The sequence below is a fragment of the Rhinoderma darwinii genome, chromosome 1, assembly GCF_050947455.1.
Source record: "Rhinoderma darwinii isolate aRhiDar2 chromosome 1, aRhiDar2.hap1, whole genome shotgun sequence".
Taxonomy (NCBI): Eukaryota; Metazoa; Chordata; class Amphibia; order Anura; family Rhinodermatidae; genus Rhinoderma; species Rhinoderma darwinii.
Window position 1 is genome coordinate 286,330,416 of NC_134687.1, and position 11,816 is coordinate 286,342,231.

The window sequence follows — 11,816 nt, forward strand, 5'->3', positions numbered from 1 at the left end:
GAAGGATCCCAGGATTGAACCCCCAGAATGCCCCTCCTCGTCCTGGGAGTTAGTGGGAAAATAGTGTGGCATTTGGTGCACCCACTGCTGGACCAGGGTTATCACCTTTATGTGGATAACTTCTACACCAGCATCCCACTATTTAAATGCCTCTCCACCAGAAATACTGCAGCATGCGGCACGGTGCACAAAAACCAGAGGCCTCCCTAAAACACTGCTTGGCCAACGTGCCAGAAGGGGTGAGAGCAGGGCATTATGCAGCAAAAACGTGTTGTTCTTCAAGTATAAGAACAGTTGTGTTCCCACAGGTCTTCTTTAACATGCTTCTGTGATTGATCTCCTGAAAGACAGCTGGCCATTATTGTGACTCATAATCTGCAATTATATGGCCTGTATGTGTTCTATGTTCTAAATATTGTTGTTTTTTTTATGTATCATTTTTTTAACCCCTTAAAGAGGCAAGTTATGAGCAATTTTAGATTTATGCTAATTAGTTTCTTAATAGACAACTGGGCGTTTTTTACCTTTTGACCAAGTGGGCGTTGTAAAAAAAAGTGTATGACTGACCAATCAGCGTCATACACTTCTCTCCATTCATGTCTATTTGTATTCACAGCACGATCTCGCGAGATCACGCTGTGCTGCCACATACACCCACATTAACTTCACTGATGTGTCTTGAGAGTGAATAGACATTGCCTCCAGCCAGGACGCGATGTCTATTCACACTCCCGACACTTCAGTAAAGTTTGTGTGGGACTGAATCACAGCACAGCGTGATCTCGCGAGATCACGCTGTGCTGTGTAAGTCCAACACAAACTAGTTACTAGTTTACATATCCCATATGTCTACTTTATGTTGGCATTGTTTTATTGAACTTTATTTTATTTTTCTAGGACTTTACAAGGCTTAGAACTTTAGCAGCAATTCCTCACGTTTTCAAGAAAATTTGAAAAGGCATTTTTTTAAGGAACCCGTTCAGTTCTGAACTGGCTTTGAGGGTACTATATATTAAAAACTCCCCCATAAATCACCCCATTTTAAAAACTGCACCCCTCAAAGTATTAAAAACAGCTTTTTAGAAAGTTTATTAACCCTTTTGCTTTTCCTTTTTTTTTTAACCAGAGAAGCGTTACTATTTATTGCACAGGTTCTGCAGATTTTAGAAATATCCCGCATGTGGCCCTAGAGTGGTAATGGACAAACACAGGCCTCAGAAGCAAAGGAGCACTTAGTGGATTTTGGGGCCTTCTATTTATTATAATATATTTTAGTCACCATGTCAGATTTGAAGAGGTCTTGTGGTGCCAAAACAGTGGAAACCCCCCAAAAGTGACCCCATTTTGGAAACTACATCCTCAGGAAATTTATCTAGGGGTATAGTGAGCATTTTGACCCCACCGTTTTTTGTTTTTGCCGAAATTATTGGAAGTAGGCCGCGAAAATGAAAATCTACATTTTTTCAAATAAAATGTAACCAAATCTACATTTATTTTTCATTTCCACAGGGACTTAAGGAACCCCAACATTTATAAATAAAATTCTGAGAACAGCAGTACCCCATATGTGGTTATAAACTGCTATTTGGACACACGGCAGGGCTTAGAAGGGAAGGAGTGCTGTTTGGCACTCAGATTTTGCTGGATTGGTTTGCGATGCCATGTCGCCTTTGCAAAGCCCCTGAGGGACCAAAACAGTGGAAAAACCCCAAAAGTGACTCCATCATATTAAACTACACCCCTCAGGGAACTTATCTAAGGGTATCATAAGCATTTTGACCCCACAGGTTTTTTTTGTCTGAATTTATATGAACTGGCCCGTATTTACTGGTATTTCAATATATAATGTGGGGGCATGTGTACGTTTTGAAGAGCAAATCAGAGTATAATAAAAGGGTACATAAATGATAAAATTAATAATTCATAGAAGTGTGGTTTGCCTTGAAGTAATCCTTTATGCACAGGCCAGGTTCTTCGGGGCAGGTGTCGCACTGATAAGTGGTGTCCCTTCTTATGCCCCTTTTGCTACACACCCTTTTTTGGCATCTTCCCTTTGCAGTTTGGGATACGATGCCGGCAAAGTGTTGCCCTGGTACAATACGGTCGCCCTCGCTTTCAGCAGATGTGCTTGGGCCCTCCCCTGCCTGGTTTTCAAACACAAGCACCTTGATAATCTCCTCTTGAAAATTAAGGAATGACCCTGTCCGGCCTGCACATTTGGATAGCACGTAAGCATTATAAAATACCATCTGTACCATGTGCACGGCCACCTTTTTGTACCACACCATTGTTTTCCCTAAGTATACACTATATTCTTCTACATTTATACCTGTGTGACAGTAACCTGTCTAAGTATCAGTGGTAGCTTATGATAGAAGTTTCTGCCCCCCCCATGCAAAACTATTGTGGTACAGGAACTGCTGAAGCCTGTGATGGGTGACACATAGATCTCCATAGGCTCAAGTAGAGATAGCGTGTCACCGAGCCGGATTCACACTGCTGCTAAGCAACAATCCCAGTCTGATATATAGAGATAGACGCAGCGAGAGAAATAACAGGTGAGAGACTGACACCTGGAATACCATAATGATGCACATGGGAAAGTTTAGTTTTGGCCAGCCGCGGGTGATAAACGCTGCGAAAACCATGGCAACAAAAGAGCAGGCCGGTCAAAATTACTGAAGGAATTGAGGCAGATTTTGCAAAAAAAACTGAACTAGGCCTAAAACCTCTCCAGACATTTTTTTTTCAGTTCTCTTTTATCCTACATACATTAGAACTCTTCTTCTTTCAGAGGACCACCTTTCCAAAAGACCATTTTTTGTAGCTGCAATTTTTGGTGTCCATTTCAAAGAGATAAAACACACACACGAAATAAAAGTTAAGACTTGTCATCATGTCAGGGTAACACCACTACAAGAATATATAGATTGTGCCTTCTCAAACAAACCTGAAAAGTCTTTAGGGTACATGTTTATTGATATATAATCCAGCAATACAAAATTTATTTGGCAGGCTAAAATAAAAAACACACAAATGACTCTTTTCACATAGCAACTTCCCTTACTTTTGTGCCGAAACACATAGCTGCCACTTAGGCTTCGCTCACATCTGTGTTGGATGCGCTGTTAAGGGCCTCCATCACAGATTCAGCCAAGAATACTGAAATAGCGCAGCGTGCTGCACTATTGTTTCAGGTAAGGCTACTGACATCCAATGGAAGCCAGATGGAACCCATTAAAGTCAACGGGTTTTGTCGGCCGCTGGTAGTGTCCGTGGTGCAACGGAACAGTCGCTTCTGGTTTTCCCTGGTTCTGCTCCTCTGACGGAGCAGAACAATGAAAAGACCTAATGCAGGTTTGATCCCAGCCTTCTTGCTACAACACAACCCTTTCATAATCTCAGCAGAATTATTTTTTTGAGAAATAAACATTTGGTCTCATATCAAGCAGGTGTATGCACAGGGACAGGAATAGGAAAGTTCTGTCACTGTATTTGACTTCGAGAGAGGAATGGGGAGGACTAGGAGAAATTACCGCCATTAGTGCTAACATGGCGTACAATGGTAGCCATCAGACGGCTAACTCTCGGACCCAAAAAAAAAAAGGCATAAAGGAGAAGTCTGGAGCTCAAAGAGCTAAACTTTTGCACATGGTTACTGCACATAAGGATTTGGAGCACAGTCAAGCTTTCATTTTTAGTTGTAGGTTAACTTTAATTATTGGTAATATGTGGACTGAAATGCCAGGATTTCCTTTGCACGGTTGGGGTACGTTCGGATGTGGCAGATGTGTCTCAGAAACTATCATGGGACACATTTCTGCAACAAATCTGCCACATGTGAACATATTCTTGGGGTATAAATACGAAAGGTAGGTGATGCATCGGACTGCTAACCCCAGCCTCTTACCAAGTACATAACTGACAAGTTCTCTGTTTCAGTGTATACTGGGACTACAATCTGGGTTCCTGGTGTATTTAGTGTATTTCAAATTCCATACACTTTTCTTGGTAATGCGGGAACATTCTGATTAAAAGTATCACCCATATATCAAAAGGACAGTTTCCTCTGTTAGATGGTCAATAATGTACATACATTCTATGTTTATGGCTATTACATGCTCCAAAAAAACCAAAACAGAAATAGCATTAATAAATAAAGTAAATAAATAACGTCTGTTTGCAACAAAAGAAACTAAAAGACACATACATACACAAAAATAAATATCACATCTGAAATTACAAAAGACATGAAAAAACAAATAAATTGCAGCTGGCAAAATGCTGTAAGATTTTTTTTGTGGATTACATTTTCCTAAAAAATAAATTTTAAAAAACAAAAAAAAAATTCACCTTTGACCACCATTTAAATCTACAATAAAAATAGAGTAAACTTGGAAGATGACATGGAAACCAAGTTTGCCCTAGAATCGTAGTTGACCTTTTGTGACACTGCCAACAGGGCTAGTTCGCAAACCTAACAAGATCCTACATTAGGGCATATCTGGTTTCCTTTAGGCCAGGATAACACACACACACTTTTGCAGATTTTGTGGCACTTTTTTTTAGCCAAACACAGAAGTCGATACAAAAGAAATGAAATGTATCAGTCTTTCCATTATATCTCCTTCCTTTTGGATCCACTTCTAGCTTTCGCTAAAAAAAACTGAGCCAAAAACCTGCATTAAAATGGTGTGTGTGATCCTAGCCTTAGTCTCAACCTAATGGACTAAGGCTGTCCTAGAATGGATTGTAGCAGAGAGCAGCACAGTATGGCAGCTCAGCTGTTAGGGTAGCGTTTGACAACAAGCTTGTCAACAGTTTTCAACACCAGGCAACAGGAAACTGCAGCTTTGGACTATAAAAAGATATGTTCAGACTTGTGTCATGGTTCTTACAACTGAAGAGTGAAAACCATGGCAAAAAAAGTACTGCATAATGCATATCACACGACATGGTATTAGAATTTGGAAGTAAAGCAGCTTCAGGCTATGGTCTCGTAAGTTCAAGTAATCATATCTCAGCATAGAAGATATTAAAAATGGCTTTCAGATTTTGAACGTATGCTAAAGATGTAAAATAATGTTCTTCAAGAACTAAATATGCATAAACGGTCAAGTGATGGTTAAAGAAACACATGCTTTAAGAGTTCCTCTAGTTTGACTGTACTTTACAAACATTAGAGACCTGCATGAACAACATTTCCCTAATATACTGGTTTTAATGGGTTTATTGCCTCTAGTCGGAGGAGTGATTCAAATATAGAGTATGGCAGTCTGTGGATTACAGCAGGGCTTTCAAACTTTTTCTAATGGGGCCTCATTAGCCAGTACACAGCGATGAATGGGCCTTACCATTGCTTGAAGTCCATGCCAAAATTAAAAATGTATATCAAATTATCTTTCATTGACAACTGAACAAAATAGAACAGTAAAAAGAACCCATTATGTTGGTAAGCCAGAGATTGGTGCAGCATATAACAACTTGTTAAATCGCTCTCCCCAGCTGCACCTCACCAACAACCAGGGGACTGCCTCACAGTTTTAAAGGGGACTGGACGAGTTCCTCAGACTACTGCAAAAGGGAATCTACAGCTTCCTGATGGGAATTCAGGGTGACTGCAGTGTTGCAGGTTAAACCCACTATATCCAGTGCATTCGGAAAGTCTTCAGACACTTTCACTTTTGAGGCCTTCAGCTAAAATAAAATTCACGCTTATTCCCCCCATCATTCTGCACTCAATACCCCAGAATGACAAAATGAAAAACAGAATTTTAGAAATTTTGCAAATGAAAAAGCAAAATTTGCATTGGATGGAAGTATTCAGACCCTATGACACCAAATTTAGCTCTGGGGGCCTCCCACTTCTCTAGATCATCTTTGAAAAGTTACATACCCCTGTCTATATAAGGACTCACAGCTGACAATGCATATCAGAGCAAAAACCAAGCAATGAGGAGGAAAGAACTGCCTGTAGTGACAGGCCTGTGTGGAGGCACAGATCTGGAGACTGGTAAAAAAATAAAATATCTGATGCACTGAAAGTTCCCAAGAGCACAGTGGCCTCCATAATTCTTAAATAGAAGAAGTTTGGAACAACCAGGACTCTTCCTAGAGCTGGCCACCCCACCAGACTATGTAATCAGGGGAGAAGGGGCTTGCTAAGAGAAGTGACCAAGAACCCAATGGTCACTCTGGCTGAGCTCCAAAGATCCCATGTGCAGATGGGAGAATCTTCTAGAAGGTCAACCATCACTACACCAATCCAGGTTTTATGGCAGTGGCGCCAGAAAGAATCCTCTCAGTAAAAAAAAAAAAAAAAAAATCACGAAAGCCCTGACTTGAACGCAATCCAACATCTCTGGAGAGACCTGAAAATGGCTGTCCATCGACGGTCCCCATCCAACCTGACAGAGCTTGAGACAATCTGCAGATGAATGGCAGAAAATCCCCAAATCCAGGTGTGAAAACCCTGTGGCATCATACCCAAGAAGACTGGAGGCTGTTATCACTGCCAAAGGCGCTTCACCTAAGTCCTAAGTAAAGGGTCTGAATACTTATGTCAATGCAATATTTGAGTTTTACCTTTTTAATAAATTAGCAAAGATTACTAACATTCTGTTTTCACTTTGTCATTATGTGGTATTGAGTGTAGAATGATGGGGGAAAAACTTGATTTTTTTTTTTACATTTTAACACAAGGCCTCAACATAAAATGTGAAAAAAGTGAAATCGTCTGAAGACTTTCTAAATGCATTGTATGAGCAGGTACCTCCAAACTGTAAGTACACTAATATTAGAAGCCCTTGTACATTTTATTTCTATTGCTGCATGATGTTATCAGAATAATAGACATTTTCTGTCAGCAATGACAGTTCCTTTGGAAGATCTCATGTGGCATTTCATCTTACACAAGACATGATAGGCTACACATTTACTGGTTTAACAAATATATGTCCTTCAAAATTACTCAAAAAAATGCATAAAACAATTAAGAGAATGCTTCAGTTAGATCCTTTGAAAAAAATAAATAATAATAACGACAACATTTTTACAATGTGATATATTACCTAAGGTATGTACACAAATATTTTATGTGACTACAATTCCATGTTCAGTTACCATTTGAAAAAGACAAGTCCTGCTAGAACAGTGTATCCAAGAACCAGGAAAAGGACTTTTAATAATCGGTCGTGTTTATCTTCCAGTTCCTTCACCAAAATTTCAAAAAACGTAACAAACAGAAATGTTCCTCCTGCAATGCCCTGCAGCAAAGCAGAGGTAATACTGCTGGCCATATTTTGGGCACTCTGAATCGCCATTCCAATGGCTATTCCAATAGGAATCATGATGCTCACTAGAACGGCCATCTTCGCTGCATCTCGAAGCAGAATGTTTATTTTAGCCATGCTGACTCCGAGTGCCACTGCAACTAATGTTTCATGAATAACGACACCAATGAAAAGGCTCAGCACTTTATCACCCTGCTCCTGCAAGCCGAGCGCCAGGCCCTCAAAGATTGAGTGGGCAGAGAGCGCAAACACCAAGCTGAAGAGTCGAAGAGGACTTGATTTGGACAGCTCTTGGATATTTAAGCCATGGGAGTGGTGACTGTGGCCAACTTCATATAAATTATGGCCTCTGTTAGAAGATATGAAGGGGCTTTCATATTCTGAGTCGCTGCCAGCATCAGATCCTGCGTTAAACGTTTCCATGTCAATGAACGAAGGCTTCTCTTTCCGGAATGTCAGAATAGCCTGCTCCACAAACACTGTGAGGAAAAACCCAACCAGCATTACAGTCTCTGCCAGTGGATAATCGGTGCTGATGTTCCCCATCTTCAGAACCTCGTCAAACTAGAGAAATAAAAAACTATTTTCAGAATTCTATTACAAGTAATGCACTTGGGACCATTCTCATCGGGTTACAGTTGGGAATAATGGGTAACTACATCATCATATGGGAGTGGCATGAATGGAGCAGCAATATTGAGGATAAATGTAAACATAATACACTGTACTTAGGAGATCTGGTGAGTAGACTGGTGCTGGAGTAAGTATCTATTTTTTTTTTAAAGGTTAGTTCATACAGCATTTTCAGGCACTGAAACCGCATCAGAATCAGCGTCAAGAAACTGCCCAAATTGTCGCTCATTGATTTCAATCAGAGGCAGAGGCTTATTTTCCTGGGCGGCGTTTGGCCACTTGCGGAAAAAAACGGCACTCTCTATCTTCGAGCAGTTTCCACCTCTGACCTCTCAGTGAAATCAACGTAAAGCAGAAAAAAAAAACATGCAACGTTCGTTTAGGGCGTCTTTTTACGGCGTTATTTGCATTCGATTCAACGGTTACGGGCAAAAAACACAGAAAAAAAAAAGCTTAAAAAACACTGCCAATTCAAAATCTGCCTCCAAAATGTGTGAACTTACCCTAGGGGTATGTTCAGGCGTATTTCGGGGCGTAAACGCCTACAAACATCTGCCCATTGAATTCAAAAGGAAAAACCTGGCATTCAGATGAGGCGTTTTTTTACGCCAGTTTTAAAAAAACGGCGCATAAAAAAAACCAAAAAAAAACACCCCGTAAAAAGAAGGAGCATGTCACTTCTTGAGCCGTTTTTCCTTGTGTCATTCAGCACACGAGAAACCTAGGACTATGTTTTTTCTTTATTTTAGTTGCTTATACTAGTAGATACATTAATCTTGGGAAGAAAGCATTTGTATCGGATTGTAGTAATATTATAAAAGAAATGGAAGAGTCTGTTCTAAACATAGAAACGTAGCCGTGAAATTTCCTCAGCACAGATGTACGGTCAAACAAAAGGTAAACGTGCTCGTACGCTACTTATTGTGACGAACCATCCAGTAAAGATACCTTTTCTCTCACTGTAGGTAGAAGCGCATTGAAGCAAGTAGCCAAGAATACACCTCCAGCAAAAGAGTTGCACAGGGCAAGGATCCTCCGAGAGCGAGAAGCCTTCTCACAGTCCGCTTCAATAATCTTCACAGGCAGAAGAGAACCCAACATCATCAACACAAACAGTGCCAGCAAGCACAGTAGCTTTGCCGCGATGAGATTCATTCTGATGGCTGAGGTCTTTGCAGAGGATGAAGAGAATAATGCCAACGTCAGGCTGGGATGGCAATAGCCTCAGAACACAAGTGGAGATGGTAACGACCCGGCATGCCTTTTCAGGTAACTACAACCAAGACAAAAAGTGGCATAGTAAGTATAATGTGCAAGTAAAGGACTTCAATATTAATGATCTTAAAAGGGAATGTGTCAGATCATTTGACCTGCCGAACTGGTACCAGCGTTTAATAGGTCTTCTGAAAGCCTGTGCCCACATAACTTTATATTTCTTCTTTTCTGAGATAAGTCTTTATTACAATATGCAAATTAGGTTGGAAGTGCCACTCGGGCGATCCGATTCCCGGCAAGTGCTCCTATTCTTGGCATCTATGCCTGCCCAACTCCCTCCCCCAGCTCATGACTGACATTGCCACGCTATCCAAACATCACAACTCTCTTTATTGAGGCCTTGCGCATGCGCTGCTAACATTATGCCCGGCACATGCGCCGTGTGCTCGTTTCTTGTAAGTTCTTCGAAGGCCAACTGCACATTCACCATGATGTCAGCAGTACACTCGGAAGAGCCGACTCACCGCCAGAGAAGTGGAGTGGGGCAGAGCACTTGCAGGAGCCCCTGCAGAGAGTCAGGCCCAATGCACTCGACCGTATCTTTTTTTCATCCGTAAATAATGTCCGTAAATATGGATCTGTATTCATTTGTAGTCATCCGTAAGTCATCCGCATATACAGAAGGGTGTCCGTAAATACGGTCCGTAGCTCATCCATATTCACGGATCCGTAAAAGAAAACCACAAATCATATGCAACATCTGCAAACCTGTCGTCGCCTAGCAAAGCTTGTGTAATTACGGATGGCTATGGATGCATATCTGTAGCCGTCCGTAATCGCCCATAGACTTCTATGGGGAGTCCGTGCCGTAATAACGGACAAAAAAAAAAAAAGGACATCCTAAATTTATAACTCAGCTCTCTACTCACTAAAATATCTCAACAAGGAGATGAACAACCGGAGCAGGTAAATAAGGAGGTGAAATGAATGGGTCCGTAATTACGGATGAAAAATACGGACGTGTGCATGGGGCCTCAGACAGAATGGCACTTCCAACCTACTTTGCATATCGCAATAAAGATGATTATCTCAGAAAACAAGGGAATAGGAAGAAATTGAAAAGTATGTGGGCACAGGCTTTCAAAAGAGCGATCACCTGCCGATGCCAGGAGGGAGATTTGTGCTGCTGATGTATTTAACTCACGGAGGACTGCCCACAATTGTAGTAAAATGTGAAAAAGTACTCACTGAAAACAAGCAGGTCTGGGAAATCATTAGCAATGGAAAGATAACTTCATTATACAATAAAGCGGCTTTATTTACATAAAATGGAATTGCCCTTTAAGAGACTTGACTGTAACCCCTCCCAATATGGTCATACCTAGACCGGAACATTACTAACTAGAACATTGCAAATTCACTTAACTTGACAGCTTCGCCATTCAGAAACCTGGAAAAGTGGTCGTCACTTTTGGAAAAACAGATATACGATGTTAAAGCTAAAGAGTGTCTACTGCCTAACTGCATGAAAATAAGATAGTAACAACACCGGTGTACAGCGCATTACTCCCATTTGTTTCCTATGACTCTTCGCAAGCATGCCCTATGTACTGGCTGTAACCGCACAGTATACCACACACAATGTACCGTTGGTAATGCCGCCAATCACCTGTGTTAATAACGAGCCTCCTTCCTGCAGGTGACATTTCTGCTGGAGATCCGGTCACATGGTAGCTTTTTCCAGACAACAACCAGCAGCCCCGGCATTTCCCAAAAAAAACAAGCCTCTGGTGGGCTCAGGACAGGACACGCCCTCTGAACGTCTTTCCACACTGATTGGCTGCAGATGATGTAACTCATGTGTTGATTCGTTTACATGCTTGTCATTCGTGAAGGTAGATTTTTACATCCTAGTGGACTAAAGGACCTTTGTGATGTCATGACCATGTGATCATTTACTTGCATGGGAGGAGTCAGGGACTAGACTGCTACGGAAGTGGGCAGAAGGACCTTTGATGATGTCATGATCATGTGATCAATTACATGCGAAGTAGGATCTAGTCTAGGGCAAGGGTCAGCAACCTTCAGCACTCCCGCTGTTGTGAATCTACAACTCCCAGCATGCCCTGACAGCCAAAGTCTGTTAGGGCATGCTGGGAATTATTGTTTCAGAACAGCGGGGTTGCTGACCCTTGCGTCTAGGTTGTTCTGCTGTAATTAGTAATCTTTTCTCGTGTACTTGACGGAAATGTATCGGTATATAACGTGCCTGTTTATGTAATGATACTAAAGGCTTCGTGCAGGACCTAGCCTGCTGTATATGAACCAGGGGCGTAACTAGGGAAGACTGGGCCCCATAGCAAACTTTTGACTGGGGCCCCCCCCCCCTCCCGGTAACCAACGGCGCCACAACTCCCGCCTTCCCGACAATGAACACTTATCAGTTCTACGGGTCCACTGCCTTCGGGGCCAGGTCGCAATTGTGACTGCTGCGACCTCTATAGCTACACTGCGACACTGGGCTGCAATATACAGCTGTGACCTGCTGAGTATGGGTGCGCTCAGCTCGTTCCATACTTCCCCATGATGGCTGCTACGTACATTTACGTGGCATGTCATTAGGGTGTTAAAGGGGTCCTCTGGACATTTCTTATTGATGGTCTATCTTTATGATAG

General features: G+C 41.7%; 1 protein-coding gene across 3 annotated transcripts; it reads right to left on the reverse strand.

Annotated features, from left to right (window-relative positions):
• Window positions 1-2,957: 2,957 nt before the first annotated feature.
• On the reverse strand, window positions 2,958-11,009 carry SLC39A3 (solute carrier family 39 member 3). Of its 3 annotated transcripts, none has more exons than XM_075825283.1 (3): window positions 10,810-11,009; window positions 8,874-9,198; window positions 2,958-7,856 (listed from the first exon to the last, which is right to left on the reverse strand). In XM_075825283.1, the coding sequence occupies exons 2-3, from the start codon at window positions 9,078-9,080 to the stop codon at window positions 7,119-7,121; spliced, it is 945 nt and encodes a 314-aa protein (XP_075681398.1). In that variant the 5' UTR covers window positions 9,081-9,198; window positions 10,810-11,009; the 3' UTR covers window positions 2,958-7,118. The 3 variants fall into 3 exon arrangements, with proteins under 3 accessions (XP_075681398.1, XP_075681400.1, XP_075681399.1); XM_075825285.1 differs by having other exon boundaries at window positions 10,788-11,009; XM_075825284.1 differs by lacking the exon at window positions 10,810-11,009 and adding an exon at window positions 10,567-10,748.
• Between the last annotated feature and the right edge of the window lie 807 nt (window positions 11,010-11,816).

Bases quoted from the DNA above. Each gene is read 5' to 3' on its own strand.
- SLC39A3 (XM_075825283.1), bottom strand. From the start codon at position 9,080: ATGAATCTCATCGCGGCAAAGCTACTGTGCTTGCTGGCACTGTTTGTG. The intron at 7,857-8,873 runs GTATCTTTACTG...TTATTTCTCTAG, and splicing joins TACCTACAGTGAGAGAAAAG to TTTGACGAGGTTCTGAAGAT.